The sequence below is a fragment of the Pseudorca crassidens genome, chromosome 2 (assembly GCF_039906515.1).
Source record: "Pseudorca crassidens isolate mPseCra1 chromosome 2, mPseCra1.hap1, whole genome shotgun sequence".
NCBI classification, from domain to species: Eukaryota; Metazoa; Chordata; class Mammalia; order Artiodactyla; family Delphinidae; genus Pseudorca; species Pseudorca crassidens.
The window spans coordinates 94,429,029-94,452,125 of record NC_090297.1 but is presented as its reverse complement, the minus strand read 5'-3'; the positions used below and the strand labels follow the sequence as shown (position 1 = coordinate 94,452,125).

The 23,097-nt window shown below is 41.6% G+C and overlaps 1 protein-coding gene across 3 annotated transcripts in view; it reads left to right on the top strand.

Annotated features, from left to right (window-relative positions):
* The window catches only part of VAV3 (vav guanine nucleotide exchange factor 3), a 394,672-nt gene that overhangs the window by 159,839 nt on the left and 211,736 nt on the right, over nt 1-23,097 (top strand). For all 3 annotated transcript variants that reach the window (XR_010940966.1, XM_067727089.1, XM_067727088.1), the window contains exons 3-4: nt 15,994-16,052; nt 18,477-18,542. Coding sequence is in view for 2 of the 3 variants with exons in the window: in XM_067727089.1 (XP_067583190.1) it covers nt 15,994-16,052; nt 18,477-18,542 (125 nt within the window). In the remaining variant the exon portion in view is untranslated. The remainder of the gene's footprint in view (nt 1-15,993; nt 16,053-18,476; nt 18,543-23,097) is intronic.

Genomic DNA, 23,097 nt, shown 5'->3' with positions numbered 1-23,097 from the left:
ATTAAGTTATTTAGACATGAGTTATCTCAATAGTGTCCTCTGTATATGACTATTTTCTCACTTGGGAGTTCTGTTCCATTGCTGGGTACTGCCAGGAGGCAAACCTGCTTGGCAGGGGAACCCAAGCACTGTCCGGCTGCTAGGCAGTGTGTCTCTGGTATATTCCATGTCTGAGTCTCTTTTCAAAAGAGACTAGAAAGAGTATCTGAGAAACAGCTTCAGAAGAGAGGGCTGATGACTCCCAAATAACTCTGGTGAAAGAATTGTGAACTTCATTGACTTTCTTTCTTCCTCTCTTTTTTGTCCTGTAAGTAAACTGTACCCATTCTTCCAGGTGAAATACTTTATCTGAGGTTAAGTGCAAACAAAATACCAAATGTAAAACTGCATCAGAGGAAAAATTGGGACCAGGACCACCAGAGCGCGGCCCTGCATGCTCACTGGTATCATGTTGCCCATCAGGGCTGAGCTCCATTTCTACAGCCTCTGAGAGGATTATTTTCTCTGTGCCAGTTCTTGGTAAATACTCAGATTCTAAGGAAAATTCAGATTATCCTGGATTAACCACATACACTCAGAGGAGCTAATGACTAAAAAGTACTCCTTGCTCATTGCAAAGTATCCAAGTTCCAGAAAGAGAAGTCTTCCAGGGCTCCTAAATAAAATCCCTTTCAGGGTTTAAAAGCCACAGATAACAGAATTCTAAAGCAGCAGATATTGTTGTACTGCTTCAAAAATAGCTATTTAAGTAATTCAGCTGAAGTTATTCCTAAAGAGGACAGCAGCAAACACCTGGAATGAAATAGAGATGGCATCTCAAAGTGAAATTAAATAATAAAAACACAAGTTAATCTTCAGCTTTTTTCCTTAGATCATAGTGCAAGTGAATTTCAAAAAGCTGATTAAATCCAATGTAATTTAGGTGGGAAGGAAAACAGTGTATCATGTTTGCAAATGATCCTCAGCAAAGGCTGAAAAGGAAAAGCAAGATGAAGGGAAAAAAAAAACAAACTATGAATCAAATATATTTCCTTAAAAATTTTCCTTGATTAGTACTGGTCCATGTGTGAACACACACACACACACACACACACACACACACACACACACACACACACACACACACACACACACACACACACACACACACACACACACACACACACACACACACACACACACACACACACACACACACACACACTTGCAAATCCCTCAGTAGGAGTCAGGCTATTTCTGGGCCAGCCCCAGATTTGTGAATCCAGCCTAACACAGGTTCAGGTCAGCAGCCCTGATGTGAAATGTCCCAGTCACATGGGTCTCTGAGATTCAAGACAGTTCTGGGTCAGCTATTTCAACTTTTGTCAACCAGAGCTATCTTTGTCCCCTACCGGAATAGAATCATATTTCTAAAAAATGCCTGGATTTAATCCTTTCTCTAGTGCATCTTCTACATTGTAATGAACTAGAGTCAGATCAGATTTTCTGAAGTTTGCTCAAGCTAGACTTCCTTCTCTGGGGTTCTGTGTATCCAGTGCACAAGTTGGGTTGATCCCTTTTTCATAACACTTACCATATTCATTTCCTCTGCTACCTCCCAAGCTCACTCTGTAATCAATTCAGAGCTAGGCGAGTGTTGAAACAACTTCTGAGGTTCAGGCTCCTTCCTCCGAACTGTCTTGTACAGCTACCAGATTAGTATTCTTAACTACTGCTTTTTTTTTTAAAATAAATTTATTTATTTTTATTTTTGGCTGCGTTGGGTTTTCGTTGCTGCATGCAGGCTTTCTCTAGTTGCGGCGAGTGGGGGCTACTCTTCATTGCGGTGCGTGGGCTTCTCATTGCGGTGGCTTCTCTTGTTGCGGAGCATGGGCTCTAGGCCCGTGGGCTTCAGTAGTTGTGGCATGCAGGCTCAGTAGTTGTGGCTCGCGGGCTCTAGAGCGCCGGCTCAGTAGTTGTGGCACATGGGCCCAGTTGCTCCGCAGCACCTGGCATCTTCCCGGACCAGGGCTCGAACCCGTGTCCCCCGCACCGGCAGGCGATTCTTAACCACTGTGTCACCGGGGAAGCCCAACATACTGCTTTCTGACAGTTCATTCTCCAGCTCAGAAATCTTTATTAGCTCCCCATAAATAAACAGCCTCCTTAGCCTAACTTTTTTTTTTTTTTTTTTTATTTTGCGGTACGCGGGCCCCCCACTGCTGCGGCCCCTCCCGTCGCGGAGCACAGGCTCCGGATGCGCAGGTCCAGCGGCCATGGCCCACGGGCCCAGCTGCTCCGCGGCATGCGGGATCCTCCTGGACTGGAGCACGAACCCGCGTCCCCCGCATTGGCAGGCGGACTCCCAACCACGGCGCCACCAGGGAAGCCCTTAGCCTAACATTTAATACCATGTGCTTCCAGCTAGCCTCTTCAGTCCTATTTCAAAATCCCCCATCGTGAATCCATCTCCTTCTATTGTGCTTCTATTTGTGGGTGCTCCTCAGTCCTTCCCTTGTTCAGATATAGTTATTGAGCATCTGTGAGCTCTGTGGTTTCTAGGGGCCGTAAATACTGCTGGGAACAGGGCTGACACACCCCCTGCTCTCATGGAGCTTATACTCTAGTTCAGGGAGACAGATAATAAACAGATATGTAATATTTCAAATGTGAGAAGTTATGACAAATATGGAAAGGGTGGTGAGTTATAGCACAGGCACCTTCCCTAGTTGGCTCTACCATTTATCTAGCAGTAATCACGAGCTGTCTTGATTTTCATGGTTTTAGTTTCCAGCATGTGGGTCTGAGCGTGTGTGGGCTTGCTTAGTTCCAACAGGCAGAGCTCTTGCTTCTGGACCACGAGGACAGTGTCTTTCACCTCTTTGTAGCTCCCAAACCATGTATCATCCGTACTTTCATATGGGAGGCAGCATGTGTAGTGATCAAGAGAGCACACCTTCTGGGTCAGATCACTTGTGTGCAGCTGTTGGCTTTACTGCTCGCTGCCTCTGGAGTATGGCCTCTTTAACCTCTCTGTTCCTCAGTTTAGCTTTCTCTCAAATGAAGATGATGACGTTATCTTCTTCATAAGGTGGTTGTGAGCATTTAATAAAGTGCTCAGCATAAAGATTGGCATCTATGGGTGTGTATGTGTGCGTGTAAATATATATAATATATAATAGCACTCAGTTGTTTACCAGTGTTATTTTTGTTTAGATGAGGTTAACTTTAAATCCATATAAATATTTATACTTCTAAACAGAGAAATAACCCTTAGAGAAAATAGAATACTATGTTTCCTTACAGTCTACTTAATTACCAACCAGATGGAGGAACATGAGCCCATGGGCTCTAGCTTTGAACAGTCAGACCCTTCTAAGTGGGTTCTGCTGTGTTAACTGCTCCTCTTGTGTTCAATTTGACAGTACGAGAAAATTTTACATATAAATTAATTATTTCTGCAGCTAAACTCTGCTCTCTGAGTTTCAAACAAATAAGATATGGAAATAACTTAGAATTAATTATGATCATACACGTTTTCTTGGACATTTTATTATACATGAATTAGTACCTAAATGTTACAGAGCAAATGTACTAATAAATTTTCATAAGCAGTTAGCATGACTGCATAATGAGGCAGCCCTTGTTTAGTAAATATTAATGTCTTTGTTACTTGTTGAAATTTACATGGGCTTTTGTAGGTGGTTACTTTAATAGTATATGTTTCCTGTTTGTTTATTGTTCAGACAAAAAGATGCAGGAAGTTACTGTTATGACATGTTTATATTTTCATATGAATTTGAACTACACTATTAAAGGAATTGTTTTATGCTATGAATATACAGGATTTATATTTCCATAATACTTTGTGTATTGTAACCCTGAAAAAGGTTTTCTGTGAAAATATAGTCAAGGTTTCTGTTTTGGCAAAATAAGGAAAAGATAGCCCACCCTTGCTTCAGCAGTGTGATGGTGAATTTAGTAGCAGGTGAGTTTAGATGCTACCGTTGTTCACATGGTGTTAGACACAGCTGAGGGTTCAGTGGAACATGGAGCATGGTTTAGCTTTTGAGGTGGTTACACTCCTTGGGGATCAAGATATCTGCAAATTATGGAACACTATAAGTCAGATGACAATCAAAGGCCCAACTCTAAAGGTAATGGCAGCATCGTCTGCTTTTAGCAGATCTGAGTATTCAGATCTGGGTTCAAATCTAGGTTCTGCTATTGGCTTATCATGTTCCTAGAAATCATTCCACTTCTGACCCTTAGAGGGTTCTTATTGTATTAAAATAAGAAAATCACATAACTCAGATTTTATGGGAGTAAATAAACCTAAACACGTAATTTAGTGCCTATCTTAAGCACTTAATACTTATTTGCTAAATTAAAGATTAAAAAACATACTGTTTCTGCTTGACTTTAGGGATTCAAAAAGCTGTTCTAGTATCCAAGCTAGTGGTTTTCATCCCTGGCTATATATTATAATCACCTGGGAAGCTTTTTAAAACTCCTGATGCTGGACCCCCACTGCAGACTGAGTCATATTTTATGAAAGCAAGGCGTGGATATAGGTGTTTTTTAAAAGCTCCTCAGCTGTTTCTGACTTTCAGCCAGTGTTGGAAAACATGGGTCTTAGCCATCTGAGAATCACATTTGTGTAGCTGTCTTACCTTACTTGAATATATTCTGAAATGCCCTTGAATGTATTCCCTCCTTCACATCATAGTGCCCCGGGCCATGCTGTGTGCTTTGTCACCTGAACTTGGAGTTGTCTCTCTTCTCTAGTCTCCATTCTACGAGTGTGTTTCTCTTTCAGTTAATCTGTTGAACAGCCAGCACAGTTACAGTTATCCTAGAAAACAAATCTGAACATGTTACCGTCCTCCTTAAACACCTTGCTTAACTCTGTGGCCTATCAAATGCAGTCCTAACTTCTACATGGCCATTGGCAGCCTGGATCGAACCCGTCTCAGGACGCCTGGGAAATTGTACTGTAACTTGTCAAGTCTGATAAATGCGGTCAGGTCAGAGGGGAGAAGCCCTTGTCGGAGGCAGATATTTGGGAGCCCATTCTCATCACAGTCGCACCGGCTCACAGACTCGGTGAGTTTATTGATCTCTGGAACTCAGTGACCTTCCCTGTTTGGGAGAAAGAACAAGAAGAAATAGGGTTAGAAATAAATGGAAAGAAGGAATGATGTTAGACATTTTCTTAGTCCATTTAGGCTGTTATGACAAAATACCAGAGACCGGGTGCTTTAAACAACAGAAATTTATTTCTTACAGTTCTGGAGGCTGGGAAGTCCAAGATCAAGGTGCCAGCTGATTCAGTGTCTGGTATGCACTGCTACCTGGTTCATAGATGTCTTTTCGCTGTGTCTTCCCATGGTGGAAGCGGGGTATGAGCTCTCTGGGGTCTCTTTGAGAAGGGCACCAATCCCATTAGCCTTCATGACACAGTCACTTCCCAAAGGCCTCACAGCCCAGTACCGTCACATTGGGGATTAGGTTTCAAAATATTAATTTTGGGGGGATGCAAACATTCAAGCTATAGCACATACTAAAAACATTAATGCTTTTGTGTGAAAAATGCTGGAATGGAGTGTCTGCTCAAAAGAATCTAAAAAAGAGTGGGTACATGTATATGTATAACTGACTCACTTTACTGTACACCTGAAACTAACACAACATTGTAAGTCAACTGTACTCCAATAAAAATTTTAAAAACCTCATTAGAAATTCAGATCTCAACTTCCATGTCCGTTCCTCAGAGAAGCATCCCCTGAAGTCTTAGACAAAGACTGTCTGTCCTTCTGCTCTTACAAGCCCTGTACATCATCCCTCCACAACTGTTACCACCTGTGTAATGGCCTACCTGGATCTTTGTGATTATTTCCTTGTCTGTCTCCCAACCCCACTGCGAGCACATTGGGCGCAGAGGACTTGACCAGCTTTCAGCGCGTGTCTACGGGGCCAAGGCTGGCCTGGGATAGGTGATGAATGTCCTGGTGGGTGACCGTCAGATTGGCAGGTGGAGAGAATGATCAAACAGTTGGCACTTATAGATGGCGGGGAAATGTGAAATAGAGAAGGCTTGTGGGGAGGGGCACTTTCCTCCTCCCCTGGGGGCTCCCCACTCCCTTTCAGGGTCTCTTTAGCACTCCGCTGCTTCTACTAAAACGGACCCTGGGCGTCCAGATGTGTAGACTCTGGCTCTCTTTCAAGCACATGGAGCTGTGGAGTTCGAGGGGGCCATGCCACTTGTAGCTACCACCTGCATCTGTAAAATGAAAAGTGTGTCCCAACCTTTTCTTCACTACGGATCTGACTCCTTTTTCTGTATGCTGTGAGCGCTCGGAAGGGTTTTGTCTGGACCTGGGCTGTCTGCTCTATAGCCATTCACTCCATGTGGCTCTTGAGCGCTCGAATATGCCTTGGTTGAATTAGATGTGCTGTAAGGTACACACCAGATTTTGAAGATTTAGAATAAAAAAATAAAACAATATAAATGTCTTGTGTTTTTTGATTACATATTGAAATGATGCTATTATAAATATATTGAATTAAATAAGGTATAAGATTAAAGTTAATTTCACCTGTCTTTATGTTTTCTAATGTAGCTTCTTAGAATTTTAAAGTTATGTGTGTGGCTCACATATTTCTAATGGTCAGCTCTGGTCTAGAAACTGTTTCTTGCATCATAAAGAATGAGTTTACCTGCTTTTTAATTGCTCAAGCACGTATGAAAACGAGCATTTCCAAGCGGTATGAAATGACCAGCGTTACCAGACCAGCCAGAACAAAGACACATTTTAAGGGCCGTCATTTTGTTCTCCTAGTCCTGTAGTCCAAGGTGCAATTTCTATTAGATGATTTGAAATATGAGAATAACTTTTGCAGACATTTCCTTCTGCTCTGTGAGCAGTCTCGCGGTAGGGACTAAAGATGGAGCATCTCCAGGCTGGCAGAAAGGGACATGTTCTACTCCACCATTGGATCTGTCTTCCTGGCATTGCCTGTTTGTTCCTGCACTCCATGTGATTTCAGCCTTTAAAGTGGGAATAGCCATGGGGGCAGCATGCAGGAAGCAGAGATCTCTGCGTGACTTTGAAAGTGAGCTGGGTTTGGAAAATATGTTAACTTTGACCCAGCTGAATGATTTGTAGGCAGCTTTGAAAATTCATTCTATTTTCCAAGTCCCTTAAGTCACATAGAACTCCCCCAGTCTATTTCTGGTCTCATAAACAACCTGTCCTCTGGCCTGATGCTAACACATAGGACACATCTGTTTAAAGTGAGTTGTGTGAAAGCCACAGTGGGTTCTTAGTGAGCTGGTAATAACACTACTACCACCTCAAGTGCTGAGCTAGAGTCATTACTATAATTGTACAGTGAGTAATCAGTGTTTACCTACAGGGCCCACAACTAGATTTCCTTTTGTAGTAGTGAAGATATTAAAAGCGCCACGTGAATTTTGTAGATTGTATCTCTACTCTGCGTAAAGGCAGGGAATGATTTGCAAATATGATTATGTTTTCAAGCTAAAGTATTTCTTTTTAGTTGCCTACAAAAAGTTGAATCCTTTATGGTGTACTAACTTCAACACATCCTCACAGACCAGTGTAAATTTAGGAGAAGCAGTATTTATGTTTGTTCTGATGTCTAACTAGAGAGTTGTGCTTCCAGACACCTAACTCTGCACTGATGAATTTCAGGTTTCATCTGCTTTGGTATTTGGACCCAGGGGATGGTTACAACAGTGTGGAAGAAAAATTGTAACTTCTTTTTACTTGGTGTGAGAAAATTAGCACTGCTGGTACCAGTTTGCTTTTTCCCTCCCTGCTCTTTAGTCTGAAAGTGTTCATTTTGAAACCACCTCTGTGAATTTTAGTAAAAAGAATGTTTTGATCTGGTAGAATTTACATGTATGGAGTAAATTCTAGAGTCTGTCTGGGGCACAGCAGGCAAGGTGGTTGTATGGGGTTGAACAGGAGATGTGGGGAGAGTTGGTGGCAGGGAAAGGCTGGAAGCGGGTGGGGAGCAGATCCAATCAATTGAAGGCTCTGAGTGTCCTGCTAAATAATCTGATCTCTGCACGAAGGCTAACATTTAAGAATTTTAAGGTGGGCAGAGTGGTGATGGTGGTGTGCCCAGATTGACAGTTTTGAAATGTCATACAGCCTCTGTGGTAGCCACGTAGAAGATGAAGGAAGTGAAATTGAAGGCATGGAGATGAGTTGGAAGGCTTTTCCAGTGATTGAGGCAAGAGATAGAGAGGACCTGAGCACAGGAAGAGAGAAGGAGTTGGATCTGAGATACATTTAAAAGGGAGAATTGGTAGGATGGGGTATGAAGGAGAAGAGCCTGTCGAGAAAGTTTCCTGGCTGCCTGGGCAGGTGAGGGAGAGGAGTGAGACCGTGGGCTCATTGGGAATAGGGAGCAGAAACAGGTTTGAAGGAAAGATGCTCTATTTTGGGTCTTCAGGGGCCGAGTGTGGAGGCCGAGAATGCAGAGACAGCAAGACCTCGATGGTGTTGAAGTGCCTCATGAGACAAGTGCTGGTCTGTTTGGTTTAGAAAAGCTTTGCTTAATGACCTCTCTCTTAGAACCTGAAAACTATTCACCGTCAACCAAATAAGGAAAATATTATTCAGGAAATGGCAACTACAAAGAGCTTCTCAGAGAGTAAGGGGCAAGTGTTCTCACTGGAGCATGCGATGAGGGAGGAGGTGAAGCCAGGGCATGGTGGTTCTCACCCATCAGACCTCTTATAACCTGCAGAGAGTCTGGGAAGTTCCCTGTTGCCCTTCAAGATGCAGCCCAGGGTCACCTCTTCTAAAGACCCTTTTGAGCCTCTCTGACTGTTCTTCAGGCTGAGGGGGACAGCTGGCCTTGCTCTCTCCTCTGGGCTGTGGACGCACTTTGTAATACTAGGTCTGTGTTTCCACTATCCACCCTTGTGGTCTTTCCCAACAGATGGTGGGTTTTTGAGAGTAGGAATTATATAGTCTCCATTTTGCTATCCTCAGTATAACAAAATGGAGTTTATCAGGTGTATCTAGCCCATAGTGAGTGTTCCATAGATGTTCCCTGAGTAAATGCAGGAGATTCATGGGCAGGATGGTGAGTTGGAAAGAGCAGTAGCCTGGGTAGAGGAGAAGGGACCTGGGTTCTGGTACCAATTCTGTTGCCCTCAGTTCTTTGGCCTTGGACAAGCTAGTTAATTTTTCTGGGCCTTGGTTTTATTATAGGCAAAGAAGGAGATGGAATGAGAATCTAGGAAATCCATGAATGGTCTTCAAGAGGTCCCTGGATTTCTTGAGATAAAATGCAGAATTGTGTATACTTATATGTCTGTGTGTATCTGTGTATTAGTATATACAGTCTTTATTTTCCCTCCCTCTGAGGACAGGACCAAGAACTTTCATCAGCCTCTCAAAGAATCACTTGAATAAAATGTGGGGATGGCTCTAGAATTTCTGTAGAGGATGGAGTTGGGAGGGATTGTCATATGGTTGGGGGTGGGGATTCAGCTAAAGGACTTGTCCTGAAATTGTGGTTAAATGACAGACACACTCTAGTTACATAGATTTTTATATTTATTTGAGGCAGTGAGGTGTGGAGGGGATGGGGACTGTGGGGCGATGTGTGCTGAAGCTTCTCTGAGCCCGTCTCTTTGTACTGTCAGTTCTTAGAGCTCTTTTATGAGCTGGATGTGATTCTGGTCGTTATTAGTGTTATATCTTCATGAACAGACTAGGCGTGGAACATTTGTTTGTTTTTTACTAAAATTCACTGTAGCAAGGTCAAATGCAATTGTTTTTAGCCTGTTAGACATACTTTGGTATGACAGGAGTTTATATTTTTATTTGATTATTTTGATTAAACATTAATTACACGGAAGCAGCAAATGAATGCTAAATAAAAGAAAAACATTTACTGTCAACATTCCTCATTTTTAAAAAGCATAGTGTTACAATTAGACAAGCTTAGCAACTGTTGGCAACTATTAACAAACGCTAGCCATCAAGTACTCGAATGTACAACATAATTTATTAAATGTATTCCCAGCCATTAGAAAGCTTTCCTTTGTATCCTATGATAACTTGAGGTAGACATCACATGTTATTTTCTGAAGTGCTTTGCAAAGACCAAATCTTACTTTACCAATGATGATGGTGGCAACAATGGCATTAGGAAATACCAGTAGAAGTACAGGACATTCTTCTGTGGTTACCCAGCTAGTGAGAGGTGGAGCTGGGATGTGAGTCCAGAAAATTTGAGTCTTAAGCCTGCATCTTAACCAGTCTAGTATATGACTTTCCTAAAGAGAGGTTCTTTTTCTCTATAGAGCTTTACTTTTGAAGCCTCAGAATAATACATACAGAATAATTCTTGCATTTATGATCAGTATCAAGGTCTGCACAAACTGTAATTTGGACCACTTAAACCCATATAGATACTCTACTCTTCTGAACAATGCAAATGCGTTTCCCATAGTTCATAATCTTCTTGATACAGAAGTAATGTTTTATTCATCTTATCTAGTTGTACTGCTTTGCTTTACCCACAGAAGAAGTGCTAGGGATGTTTTTCAACAGCCTTCTACAGTATTCAAAGCAACAACCAGCTATTTTAGGAAAGATGTAAACATGTTGCTAGAAATGACACTAAGCTGCAGTGTATCCTAATGGGGTAATTTGCTGTGTGAGATTAGAACTGCAAAGGAAATTAAGATAATGAGTTCTGTTGATTTCCTAGGAGAAAGTGAGACATATTGTTAGCCTGAAACTCACCATCTGGTTGGATTTAGAGTTAGGCTTCACTGGCAGAGAATCAGATGCCTGCATAATACCAGATCTCTGGGTTGCTTCTGGTTGCACTCAGTCTAGTCTACAGGCCTATCCTGTCTGAATTACTCAGCCCGGCACCCCCAGGCCCACACTTCCAATTACGTCCTCTGGGCTTTGGGTTTTTCCTCCAGGAACCCACAGGGCACTTGCTCTGAGCCTGTAGGAGCCATGATACAGCATCCCTGCCCATAGCTTCAGCTGCTAGATGGTAGCTTCGTGCCGTGGTGCTGCAATGCTGCAGACAGTTCTTGAACTGCCAGGCTTGTCCGGTGCTTGGGGCTCAAGCTTGAAGCCACCTGATGGCCCTTTTTCAACCTATCTTCCTGGAAGAAGCACTTCCCCAGGAACTCCTATTGAATCCAGAGCCCTGTTCAGGAATCTTTATAGCCTTCCCACTGGCTCAGGGAGAGTTAAGAGATAAAACTTCAGAGTAGAGAGCTCAAGGAGATAAAGCCATAATTAATTAGTACTTCTTGACAGACCTGTGTGCTGGTCCCCATGGTTCCTTGAGTTCTTCTCTATGTCCATGGCTTCCTTAACTCATGACCTTGGAAGGAGCTACGGCAAACTGCTTCTGCACGGTTGACTTGCTTTTCTCACAAACTACGATATCAACAGCACTAATGTGCCAGATAAGCAGAGGGTGAGAATTAGCCAGAAGGTCTCATGAAGAGAAGAGTTACAATGGGTAGCTTTATTGGCGTACAGTGTTGCCATTCAGTTTTGGCAAACTGTTTTTCTTTCATGGCTTTTAAACTGACTAATGGGGATGGAAAAAATAAAGAGCCCAAGCTAAATAAAAATTATCATTAGGGGGAAAATTTTGATGGGGAGGGGCGTGCCACTGTGTACGTTGTCTCTAGGTTTGAGGAGATAAGCAACTCTTTCTCATACTTAATATTTAATTTTCATAATGGGCTTCCTCAATTACTCATTCATTCCTCACTTGTGGCAGGCTAAACTCTTTACATATCTTTACACATATTATCCCTAATCCGCACAACAATTTTGCAGGGTAAGTGGTAGTCATTCATTTGTTTGAGCAACAAATATTTTTGTGTTAAGTGGTTGTTTGGAGGCTGGCTGTGAGTGCAGTGATGGGAATAGAACAGTGAAGAAGCAGTTTCCCTGCCCTTAAGGTATTTTCCATTGTTGGATGGGAAAGACAGACAAACAGGTCATTAGAATGCCTTATTGTATTCTTACACACTCTTCGGGGGTAATGCGAGTTTGTGCATACTTATTGAAGAGCAATGGTTATACCTAGTCAGCCCATCTAGGAATCCTTCCTATAGAAATACCTGCACACAATTGAAAAGGTATTTGGCAAGGATGGTAATTGCAGCATTGTTGTAGCAAAATGTTGAAAAAGTTCACTGGCAGGGGAAGTGTTAAATCATTATGTTATATACAGACACTGGAATGTGATACAACATTCAAATGAATAAATGAATGAATGAATTCATTAAAATGAATAAAGATCTGTATGTGTTGACACCACTATATGTGATATGTTGGTAAATGACAAAAGCACGTTGGTAGAGAAATCTGTATAACAGAAACACATTACCTAAAATAATAATCATAAAGAAAAAGAAAAAAACAATTCTGCAAGAGTCACACCAGATTCTTAGCTCTGGTCTCCTTTAGGCAGAAGGTGAGAGAGGGGTGTGTGTGGGGGTGGGCAACTTTTATGTATTTCTGCATTATTTCAATTGACAAGATAAACACGAGTCCTTTTGAAATATTTTAAACAGCAGATAAATTTTGAATAAGGGGATAGGTGCTAGCGCAGAATTATGTCCAGGGTCCTGTAGGGACAGAAAGAACCCAGACTGGAGAAGGGAGATGGTCAGAGAAGGCTCTGGGTGGGGACCAGCCTGGCCGAGACAAGGATGAATGTAGTCAGGCGTTTGGAGGGAACCGAGGACGATGGTTTCCTGCTCGGGAGCATCCCGGAGCACTGTGGCCCCTCTACGCTGTAACAGCCGGCCCCGGTGGTCCCGGGTTCTTCCTCCTTCCTCAGCCTCCACGGTGTGTCAGCCGCTGTTCCTAAATACTTCGCATATTTCCACCTCTTCTCTAGCTCTCCTGTAGACCTCTCATTTCTCACCTGGATGATTGAGAACCCCCCCACCCCCAGTGGGTCTCCTGGTCCCTATCTGTATCCCATGTCCTCCTACCCCGGTCTGTCCTTCACTTTGCTGAGTGATCTTCTAAAAATGCAGTTTTGACCCTGCTATCTTCCTTAAACTTGTCAATGACCCTTCATAGATTCTGGGATCTAGCCCACCCCTCTAAAGCAGACACACAGAAGCCCTGCTCACCTCTCCCACCTTCCTCGCACGGTAACTCTTATTCTTGTTATCTGGAATTTTTTCACTTCTTTGCAAATGCCATTCTTCTTATCAAACAAGGGATGGATGTAGGTAGAGAAAGAAAATCCATGATGTGGATTTAGTAGTTGGTTTTCAGCCTGTTAACCTGCAAATATTCTAACTTGTTATCCCCCTTTCTGGGAGTAAATGTCCATATGTCATGTTATTTGAGGCAACAATTTAGAAATTAAGACATTTCAAGGCAAATAGTCTTCTTACCGCCCTTGGGGCTATTTTCTTTTGTAAATATACTTGAAGGATGTTTCTAACAGCAGGTCATTCTCCACACAGAGGACTTCAGAATCTGGCATTAATTTGTGTACTTGTCTATTCCAAATCCGGATACACTCCACCTTTATATAGAATACACACTGTTCTAAAAACACTACATTGACCAAACAGTCCTTATTTGCTTTGGCTAAACTTGAGTTAATGGATGGACTTGATGTACAATAAGATAGATACAAAACTGAGTGATAGTCCCCTGGGAGATTCACTTTAAGACATGCTACCTATTATCCTTCAGTCCCATCCACTGAACTTTTATCTTTATGTTATTTTTCTGTCATTGAATAGACTAGATAATCCTTTTAAGTAAATAACAGTTGGTTTCAGCATGTTAATTTTCAGAAATGTTTGTACTTACATTCAATGCAGGAGTGAAGTGATAGACTATTGTCTCGCTCCCTCTGGTGGACAATTGTATTAAAAAAATCAAACTACACATAGTCTTGTGTGGCGGGGACAGGTTGTGACTAGTTCTGGTGTTTTAACATTTGTGTTAAATAATAGCAGTAGTAAAACACATAGCAGTACTAATGCTGTTGCCATTTCTCTTGTTATTGAGTAGTGACACTGCTGTGAAAAAACGAATTAGAAGCCGACTTCACCCCATAACTTTAGAACAGTGCTACATCAGGATAAGGCTCATGCTAAAATGCAACAATGTAGTTAATTCAGCGGTCTAACTATTACTCCACAGGTTATCCTGGACTCCTCCAATAGCTAGACTTTTCACTCAATAATGCATATTTTTGGAAACTTAGCAGATGATTATTTTTATCTTGAATCAGTTTATTTTGATAAATTTATTATTTCGTTCATGATCTTCTGAATTTACAGACTCACTGAAGTTGCTTTATCTTTCTTACGGATATTAATCGATATCAAGTGTTACCTAGGAGGTTGTTTTTTGCTCTTCAGCAAGGTTAAACCAGAAAGAAATTGCATAAAGGCCTTCGATTAGATTAAATTTCATTTGTATATAATGATTATTTTATTTTATGTATTAATAACAGTTCACATTTGTTGAGTTAAGCATTTGATGGGCATTGTGTCATTTAATTTTTCAGCAACTCTGTGAGGCAGGTAGGTAATTGTTGTTATCCACATTTTATAGAGGCTGGTGAAGGTGGGCCTAGCTCATCCAGGTGTTCTCAGTTCAGAGTTTGTAACCACAACAATATACTGCTTCCTGAAGTTAGGTGATAAATAAGTTTATGTGTGGCTAATACCCTTATGTGACTCCTAGTACTGGAAACATTTCCATCTTTGAACTGGGGAATTCAAAGACTACCTCAACCTAGAGATAGATTTTTGCCTTTTCTCTTTCTGTTTTCTCATTGTGAATAGGCCTTGTAGTAGAATGTATTTATGTTTTGTTTAGATACTTAAGACAAATTATATCTATTATCATAGAAAGAGGTTTCATGAGAAAAACACATTTTAGCTCATTAGCTTCCTCAGTAAGTCTTTGAAAGAGATGCTGTTAGGTGTAAACGTGGGAAGGAAGGGTACGGTTGCTATGTACTAACGCTAAAGATCTAGCAGGGCACATCGAGGGTTAGGTACTGAAGACCTTTATGAAGAATTTTTGAAACAGATACAGATAATTAAGGGTAATTTAGGAAATTCCTTTTCTGAAAATATTCAGAATTAGAATAAGGTAATTTTCTTGAAGTTGGCAATTATAAAGAATAGCTACCATATAAATGCTTTACATGTATTATCTTTTTAATTCTCATAATAAGATAATGATTGTTAATAACCTAACTTAATTATTATAGGCAGTAGCCAGAAGAGAAAGCTGAGACCCAGAGAAATTAAGTAGTTTGCACACGGATATACAGCTAATAAATGGTGAAGTCGGGATCAGAACTCACATGACGTGGTCTGGCTGGAGAGCCCACCCTCTGAACCACTTTGCTATACAGCAGTGCTGTCCAATAGAACTTTTTGTGATAACGGAAGTGTTTGATGTCTGTGTCGTCCAATGCCGTAGCCACTAGGCGCATGGGCTACTGAGCACATGCAACGTGGCTAGTCCAACTAAGGAACCTGATTTTTTGTTTTTAAAATTTTAATTAATTTAAATTTAAATAGCCTCTGTGTGGTTAGTGTCTACTGTTTTGGACAGAGCGGCGTTACAGGGTCTTTCAGATCATGTAGTAGGGGAGACATGAGAACTTTAGAATTACCCTAACTCCTTGTTTTTACTGATCAAGAAACTGCAAACCACATGGTTAGTAATCTGCTTAGAGTCATAAAATTAAGGAAAGGGACAAAATTATAAGTAGAGTCAGAAAATTAAGGAAAGGGACAAAATTATAGGTAGGTGTATATACTTCTCAGTTACAACTCTTCCCTTTCTGCACTTTGGTGACACCTGCAAACTTACGTTTCTGCTGCTATTGTTAATATTAGATTGTAAAACTACTGTTTTTGAAAAAAATATTTTTTTCTGAAATACACGTCCAGTGAGCCCTTTCCTCTTTTCTCAGGTTATAGAAACATTATCGCGACTGTCTCGCACACCTGTAGCGCTGGCCACAGGAATCAGGTAAGCTAGCTTCTCTGTGGTTCGTACGTCCTGTTCAGTTCAATGAAGTGATTGTTTATTGAATGGCTACTATGTGTAAAGCACTTTGCATACAGGGACCACATCTCATTCATGAAGAGTGGCCGGGTATATAAGTGCTCAATAGACATTTGAAATTTATCGAGCAAGTAAGAACTTATTTGTAGCGTTGAATAAGACACATTGGCTGAACATCATTCTCAACTCACTGGTGACTGTCACTGATACAGTTCTTTCTTTTAACTCCCTCTAACATTCCTATACAGGTGATTCATTAAGACAAACACAAATGCTTAATTAAATAGATATTTTAAAAAAAGATATTGCAGTACATTTATATCCTGTAGGCCATAACAATAAGTCACAACTTCTAGGCGTTTCAGAAATAATCAGACAAGTATAAAATAATATATGTTCGAGAAGGTGTATTGAAAGTTTGGAACTAAGTGAAAAACTTGGAAGTACTGTTGATCCTTGAAAAACGTGGAAATTAGGAGCACCAACCATCCACACGGTTGAAAATTTAAGTATAACTTATATTCGGCCCTTTGCATCCTCAGTTCCTCTGCACCTGTGGTTCCAACCAACTGTGGATCGTGTAGTATTGTAGTATTTACTATTGAAAAAAATCCATTTATAAGTGGACATGTGCAGTTCAAACCTTGTTGTTCAAGGGTTCACTGTAAATTGTTGAAATTATACCTTCTCCATGCAGTGAAGCATTATGCAGTCAGTTAAGTATGGAAAGGTAGATGTGTTATGTTGTGTTGGGCCTTTTCTGTTTAAAATACTGCATATTCAAGTTAGGTCAGTCAGAAGGTTGTATTATTAGGAATGTTAGAAATACAGAAAAACAGTTTCAGTAGCCACACAGCCAGGCCACATGGAAATGGAATGGATCTCATTTTTTACCTGATTTCCTCAGGGCTCCATAATTCAGTCTCCAGCCGTTATGGGGCTCTGTGACCCTGGATCTCTTCTTCTGTTGCTTCCATTTTTCTGTTCACATTCAGATTCAAACAGAGAGGATCCAAGCATGACAGCCCAGTCCCTGGGTACAAAGCACAGTGATCTTGGGGAGGACACCCACAGACCCTTCCTCAGAAATGGGCCATGAGTCTGGCAGCTTTCTACAGTAGTCTCTAGGCTGGAGAAATGTTCCATACCTTGTCATTTTCTCTTCAATACATGATTATCTTTCCATGTCAACATATATTTTGTTATATGCAAACAGCAAATTTTGAAATAGCATGATTCTATTCTTATGTATTTATATATTGTTGGTTCTGAAACTGTATATAGAAGAGTTTTTTCCTTGTTACTTATACTTTTTCCTTCTTACTTATAATTTCAATTTTTTACTACAATAGACTTGTATATAAGAGTATAATAAAATGTGTCAAAATTTATTTAAAAAAGGATTTTGAAACTGGCATTTCTCACACATTTTAATTTATTTGAAAAATATATGTTCCTCAGATGTCTTAAGTACTAAGTTAATACATAAATGAATGTGAAAATGTTTTCACTATACTAAATATAATTATTTAGTAATTATCTAGTGCTTATTTTTTATTTTGATGGATCCTCTTGTTTTTATGGAACATATGACATGCTGACTTCATGTAAAAGAGGGTAAAACTTTTGGCACTATAGTATAATCACTGTGATTTTGTTAGACATAAATTTAGGGCATTATGTTGGTATTATGAATAAAGTTCATAGTACGAAGCAGACAAGGGAAGCCAATGGCTAGGAATAGGGTAGAAACTAAAGTGATTTTCTCTGAGCAGGGGACAAAGAAAACATCGTACTCTTTTTGAGGCTTGTTTGACTTATTTGTCCAATAGATGAAAAATAAAAAATACAACTCACACAACTTACGGTCTGAGTAGAAAAGTATATCAGAGTCAATGATCATATATAAAGGGCATGGCATTTTTGTTTTCTAATTCTCATCTATACTAGTGAATTGAGTCATGCTAGAATGGTTGTTACCTAATTACCAAGTTATTTGTCAGATCAGATTCTGTAAGTGCAAAGAATCTGAATGGTGCTAAAGGCAAGGACCCACTCTGAGCTGGGGGGCTGCAGTGGGCGCTGACGTGAGCCTGCAGGTGTGTGGCTGGTGGGAGGTCAGATGAGCACCTCAGCACGTCCACGACTGCTCACATGACTGTGACCAGCCGTGATTGCTGCAGGTGATTTGAGGTAGCAGGTGCCACGCCTCCCTGGGGGCCCCTGACACAGCCACAGCCAGGCACTTTGGGAGAAGCCCCGGAAGTCGTGTGAAACATGGTGACTGATGTGACCACTTTGGCAGCAGCTGAGCGTATGTGTTTCGTGAGAGGTAAACGTCCAGCCTAGTTTTTGCCTATTCACTCTTTTTTTTTCCCTCCCTCCTAGGCCCTTCCCGACAGAAGAAAGCGTTAATGATGACGACATCTACAAAAGCCTGCCTGATTTAATAGAGTATGTTGAGCATTTTCAACAAAAGTACACCACTGCCAATTTTTGCATCCTTTGTGGATTTTAACCGTGGGTGTTAAAATAGCTCTCTGAAGGCGAACCGTGGCTTAGTGATTAAGACATGTGAGAATTAACCTCAGACTCCTGATGGAAAGCTTCATGAGAAAATGTACTTCAGCTGGCTTTCAATTCCTCTTGTGTGCCTTGCATTGTGCAAGTCTCTATGGAGAGTAAAGAAACAGACAGCAATGAAGTAACATTTGGAAGTTTCTCAAAGGCATAGGAAAGGTAGTAGATAAACCTAGAATCAGACAATTAACGAGAGGAGTATTAATAGAATCTACCACCGGATCTGTAGGACAGATAGTGCTTGCTGTGTAAGTTCAAGGACGAACGAGATCTGTGTGGGTGGGAGTTATTCAGGGATGTTTCATTAGATGGTGTTGATTCTGAAGAGAGAATCCTTTGGGGCTGTATCATTTAATAGTTGGGAGAGGCTAAAGGTCTTTGCAGCTGGTTGTCTTCTGCTGATTGAGTGACTTGTGCAGATTACAAATAAAGGTAAAACTTGATCCTCACCCCTCAAGGAGCTGATGCCAAAGATCAGGTATGTTTGCAAAGAATTATAAGAAGACATAGATTCTGCTCCAGGAGAGATTCAGATCCTGTGGAAATTCATCCACTGATCGATCCTAATACCCCAGCACACGGACCTTGTTCTTGCCCTAGGACTCTTACACTGGCTGTCCCTTCTGCCCATGTGGCTGACCCCTCGCCATCCAAGTCTTTGCTCAGATGGCTCTGCCAGCGAGGCCTTTCCTATCTAAAATTGCCGCCACCCTCACCTTGCTCTGTGTTTTTACGGTACTCGCCTCTACCTGAGGCAGTCTTGGCTTGCCTCACTTTTTGTCCGTCTCCTCATCAGAAGGCCTGCTGCATGAGGTCAGGAACTTGACCTTGTTCTTGGCTCTTTTCCTAGCACTTCAAACAGTGTCTCGTGTCTAGTAGGTCCTCAGTACGTATCTGTTTTCTGAATTAATAGGCCAAAGCTGCATTGAGCACTTACTGTCTTCCAGGCATGATGCTTCAGGCTGGAGCTATCATGAGACATCTGTCAGTTCATAGGAGCTTACTGAGTGCGTGTTTCTGTCCTAACCATGTTACACGCGTCTCTCATGTAACACCACATTATGAGGTTGTTCCTAGTATCACCAGAGTTTACAAATGAGAAAATGAGGCTTGAAAGTAACTTGCTGAAGATCATATTGAAGATCATAACTTCCTGAAGATCATAAGTAATAGTAGTCTTTGGATTGGAACCCAGGCAGTTCTTATTCTAGCGTGGAGGCTCTTACTCACTGCATTGATTCCCAGAGGCCTTGCTCCTCTGAGAGCTCTCAGCAGGAGCCACCGGCAAGGCTGGTAGCCCTTCCCAGAGTAGGCTGCCTTTGGATGGGCCTCGAAGTCTTGTATTTCACATGTGTATCAAGAATGGTTTCTCATCTCTTCTTAAAATCTCCAAGAACTCACTAATCTTCAGCAAGGTACTTGCTGATTGTCTCATTGAATTGGCTACAATCTTCATAAAGTGACTATAAGATTACTTATCAGATAATCGAATTCCTTGTCGTCTTAGAAAGAATATTATTTCCAGTGCTATGATGACGTTCTATCTTAACTCCCCACCTACACCTACTCATTTTTATAGTCTTCCCTCGTCTTGTTCTGTTGATGCCAAGATAAATCCTGTGAGGATGCAAGTTTGGAGAAAACTTGGGCCCCTGAACTGGCTGCTCTGAGGTGCCAACTCACATGCTCTGGGAGGTGCAGTCTGCTTCACCTCTTCACCAGGTGGTCGGAGGTCCAAATGTCGTGTGTTTCCTGCAAATGCCTGCTTTTGAGTTTGCTATGAGGGTTTGCTTTTCAGTCTTGGCTTTGTTATGATCTCTGTGGGCTCATAGACTTCCCTTTAACCTCTGGGGGTGAATCGCTTGAAGGGAGGGCCCCAGAACAAACACTGGTCTGCTCCCCAGGCAGGGGGAGCCATTCTATCCTCACGTGGAGAGAAAGAGACACAGGATGGAATGGAGAGCGTGTAAGATGGCTAAACGGTAGTGTCCTTGCTCCTTCAACCTTTATGACCAGGGTGTCAGACGGGACCATATCTAGGTTGCCCAGACACAGGAAAGCTAATATAGATTGCTGTTGATTTATTGACCATTTGAAGAATCACAGCTTTTTCCTCTCTCCCTTCTTCATTTTGTGCAAATCAGAGATTACTGCCCAAACTGTTAGCAAGAAAAACAGCTTTAGTATGGGATTGAATAACAAAAACCCAAACTGTTCTAGCCCAGTTGCAATGTGTGTGGGTGCGTGTGTGTCGCTCCTACAATTCTTAGAGAAGAATCTGTGTGAATTTATACATATGTACCTCTGCCCTCATGCAAAATAGTCGATAGCAAGACTTAAGAAAGACGATGTGATTTTTTTGTTTGTTTTTTTGGCTTTTTTTTGTTGGTTTGGGGGTGGGGGTTGGAGGGTCTGAGGGAGGAAAAGGATTTCACAGCCTGTTTTCCTTCTGAACAGGATCCCCTTTGATACAGAACCTACTCCTTTATCATTTCTTTAATCTCAGTTCCTTCATGAACTCATCAGACCTTCCTACCCTTTGATGAGTTATAGAAAGTGCTCGAACCAGTTTAACAGCCCCACTGTTCTCAGGCGGGACTGCCTAAGGCGAGACTGCCTACCTAAGCCCCTCAGTATGGAAATTCTGGAACTGCCAATAAGACTCACCGTCTCCCCAGTTTTTCAGAGTACAGAGCTGAAAGCATCCTTCAGTCCTCCCCCCTCTCCCTAATCCGGATTGGTCCCCAAGTCTGGTTGGTTGTAGCTGACACGGTCTCCTGAGTCTCTGTTTCTCTCCTCATCTGCCTTTACCCTGGTTATGGTACTCATTACCTCTCACCCACAGCATTTCATTTCTTGGCTTCTCTATCTCCCTGCTTGGCTTCTTGACCCTCCACACTACCCCTCTATAACCCACTGTGGTCCTCAGATGCCCAGGTAAGGTTGAGCTCCCAGAGCGCAGGGCCCTTCTCAGATTGGTTCACCTCTTCCCTCTGGGGCTCCCCTCACTCACCTGGTCCCACTGGACGGGACTCCACCCCTCACGTCGCCAGCTTCTGCACACCTCTCTGCCATCGCACAGGTTGGGGTCCTTTGAATGCTCATCCCCTCTTCTCATTCATTGTGTCACCCTGGAGGGTGGAAGCTGTGTCTGCCTTGTCTGCAGCTATATCTGCTGGAACATAGTATTTATTCAGCAAATACCTATTGAATAAATCAATACAGTCAAGATCCAGTTCAGATGTAGTATCTTCCATGAAGCTTTCCCTGCCTTCCTTAGTCAGAGTTATTCTTACTCTTCCCTCTGCACTCATAGAATTATGTGTTTATGCGCTGTTTTCCACACTAGACTATGGGAGAGCCCTTGGATCTTAGCATTCTTAGCACTGGTGAGTCTGGCAATCAGTAGGTTCTTAGTTTAAGAATCAGGTAGGTGGGTGGATGGGTGGACAGGTAATCCTGGAATGAATTTTTCTCACAGCAGGTTCTCTGAAACTTCTCTCACCACCAGAGCGTTCTCCCTTAAGGCACCTTCCTTTCTTCTGGGTGTCTGACAGTTCATTTCTGTCAAATGCCTCCAGATAACTCTTCATGACAAACATAGACAACCTTGTGATTGCACCTACTTTGAAAAATGCTCCGAGTTGCAGAGTGACATTTATAGTTAGTGCTTTTATTTTTGTACGTCAATTTATAATGTTCTATCTGCACAGGCCCAAGAGAAATGCTAAGGGCTGGCGGTACTGAACGAGTTGAATTTCTTTTCAGGGAGATATTAATGCTTCTTTCTAACATACCTAAATTTATTAATCTCAGTTCTTTGGCATTATTAGTTAATAGAAGCTAATTCTAGAACTCTTGAACTGAAAGGAAAATCTTAAGGAGTAGTAACAGAATGGGTGATAGGTGGAAACAGCTGTTTCTGTGTTGACTGAATAGGGCCCGATTTTTAAAGTCTCCATGAAGGCTTCCACAGTGACTGATTATCTTTCCCTAACCCTTCATTTGAGATTGTAAACCTATGCACTTTGTTATAAAGCGGAAGCTAACACACCATTGTAAAGCAATTATACTCCAATAAAGATGTTAAAAAAAAATAGGGATTATTTTCCACTGCCAGGAGACCAGCAGAAGAATTTCAATGGCTTTTAAAAACGTCTTGTGGCCTTGGGACCATTTCTTTAAGCAAAATACAAATAGAACAGATAAAAGCAGAATCTGAAAGAATCAAACCTGTGGGTACCCTCTGAGTGGCCTTGAAGGAACATGGTTTGAAAACCATTGCATTAGATATTGACAATTATAATCAGCAGAAATTTTTGCTTTATAAAGATTATTTATAACATATTAGGTCCTCCCCAACTCCTGTGTCTTCTCCATATTATACCCTTTAATACAGGTAATGAAACTGAGGTCTTGACATATGAAA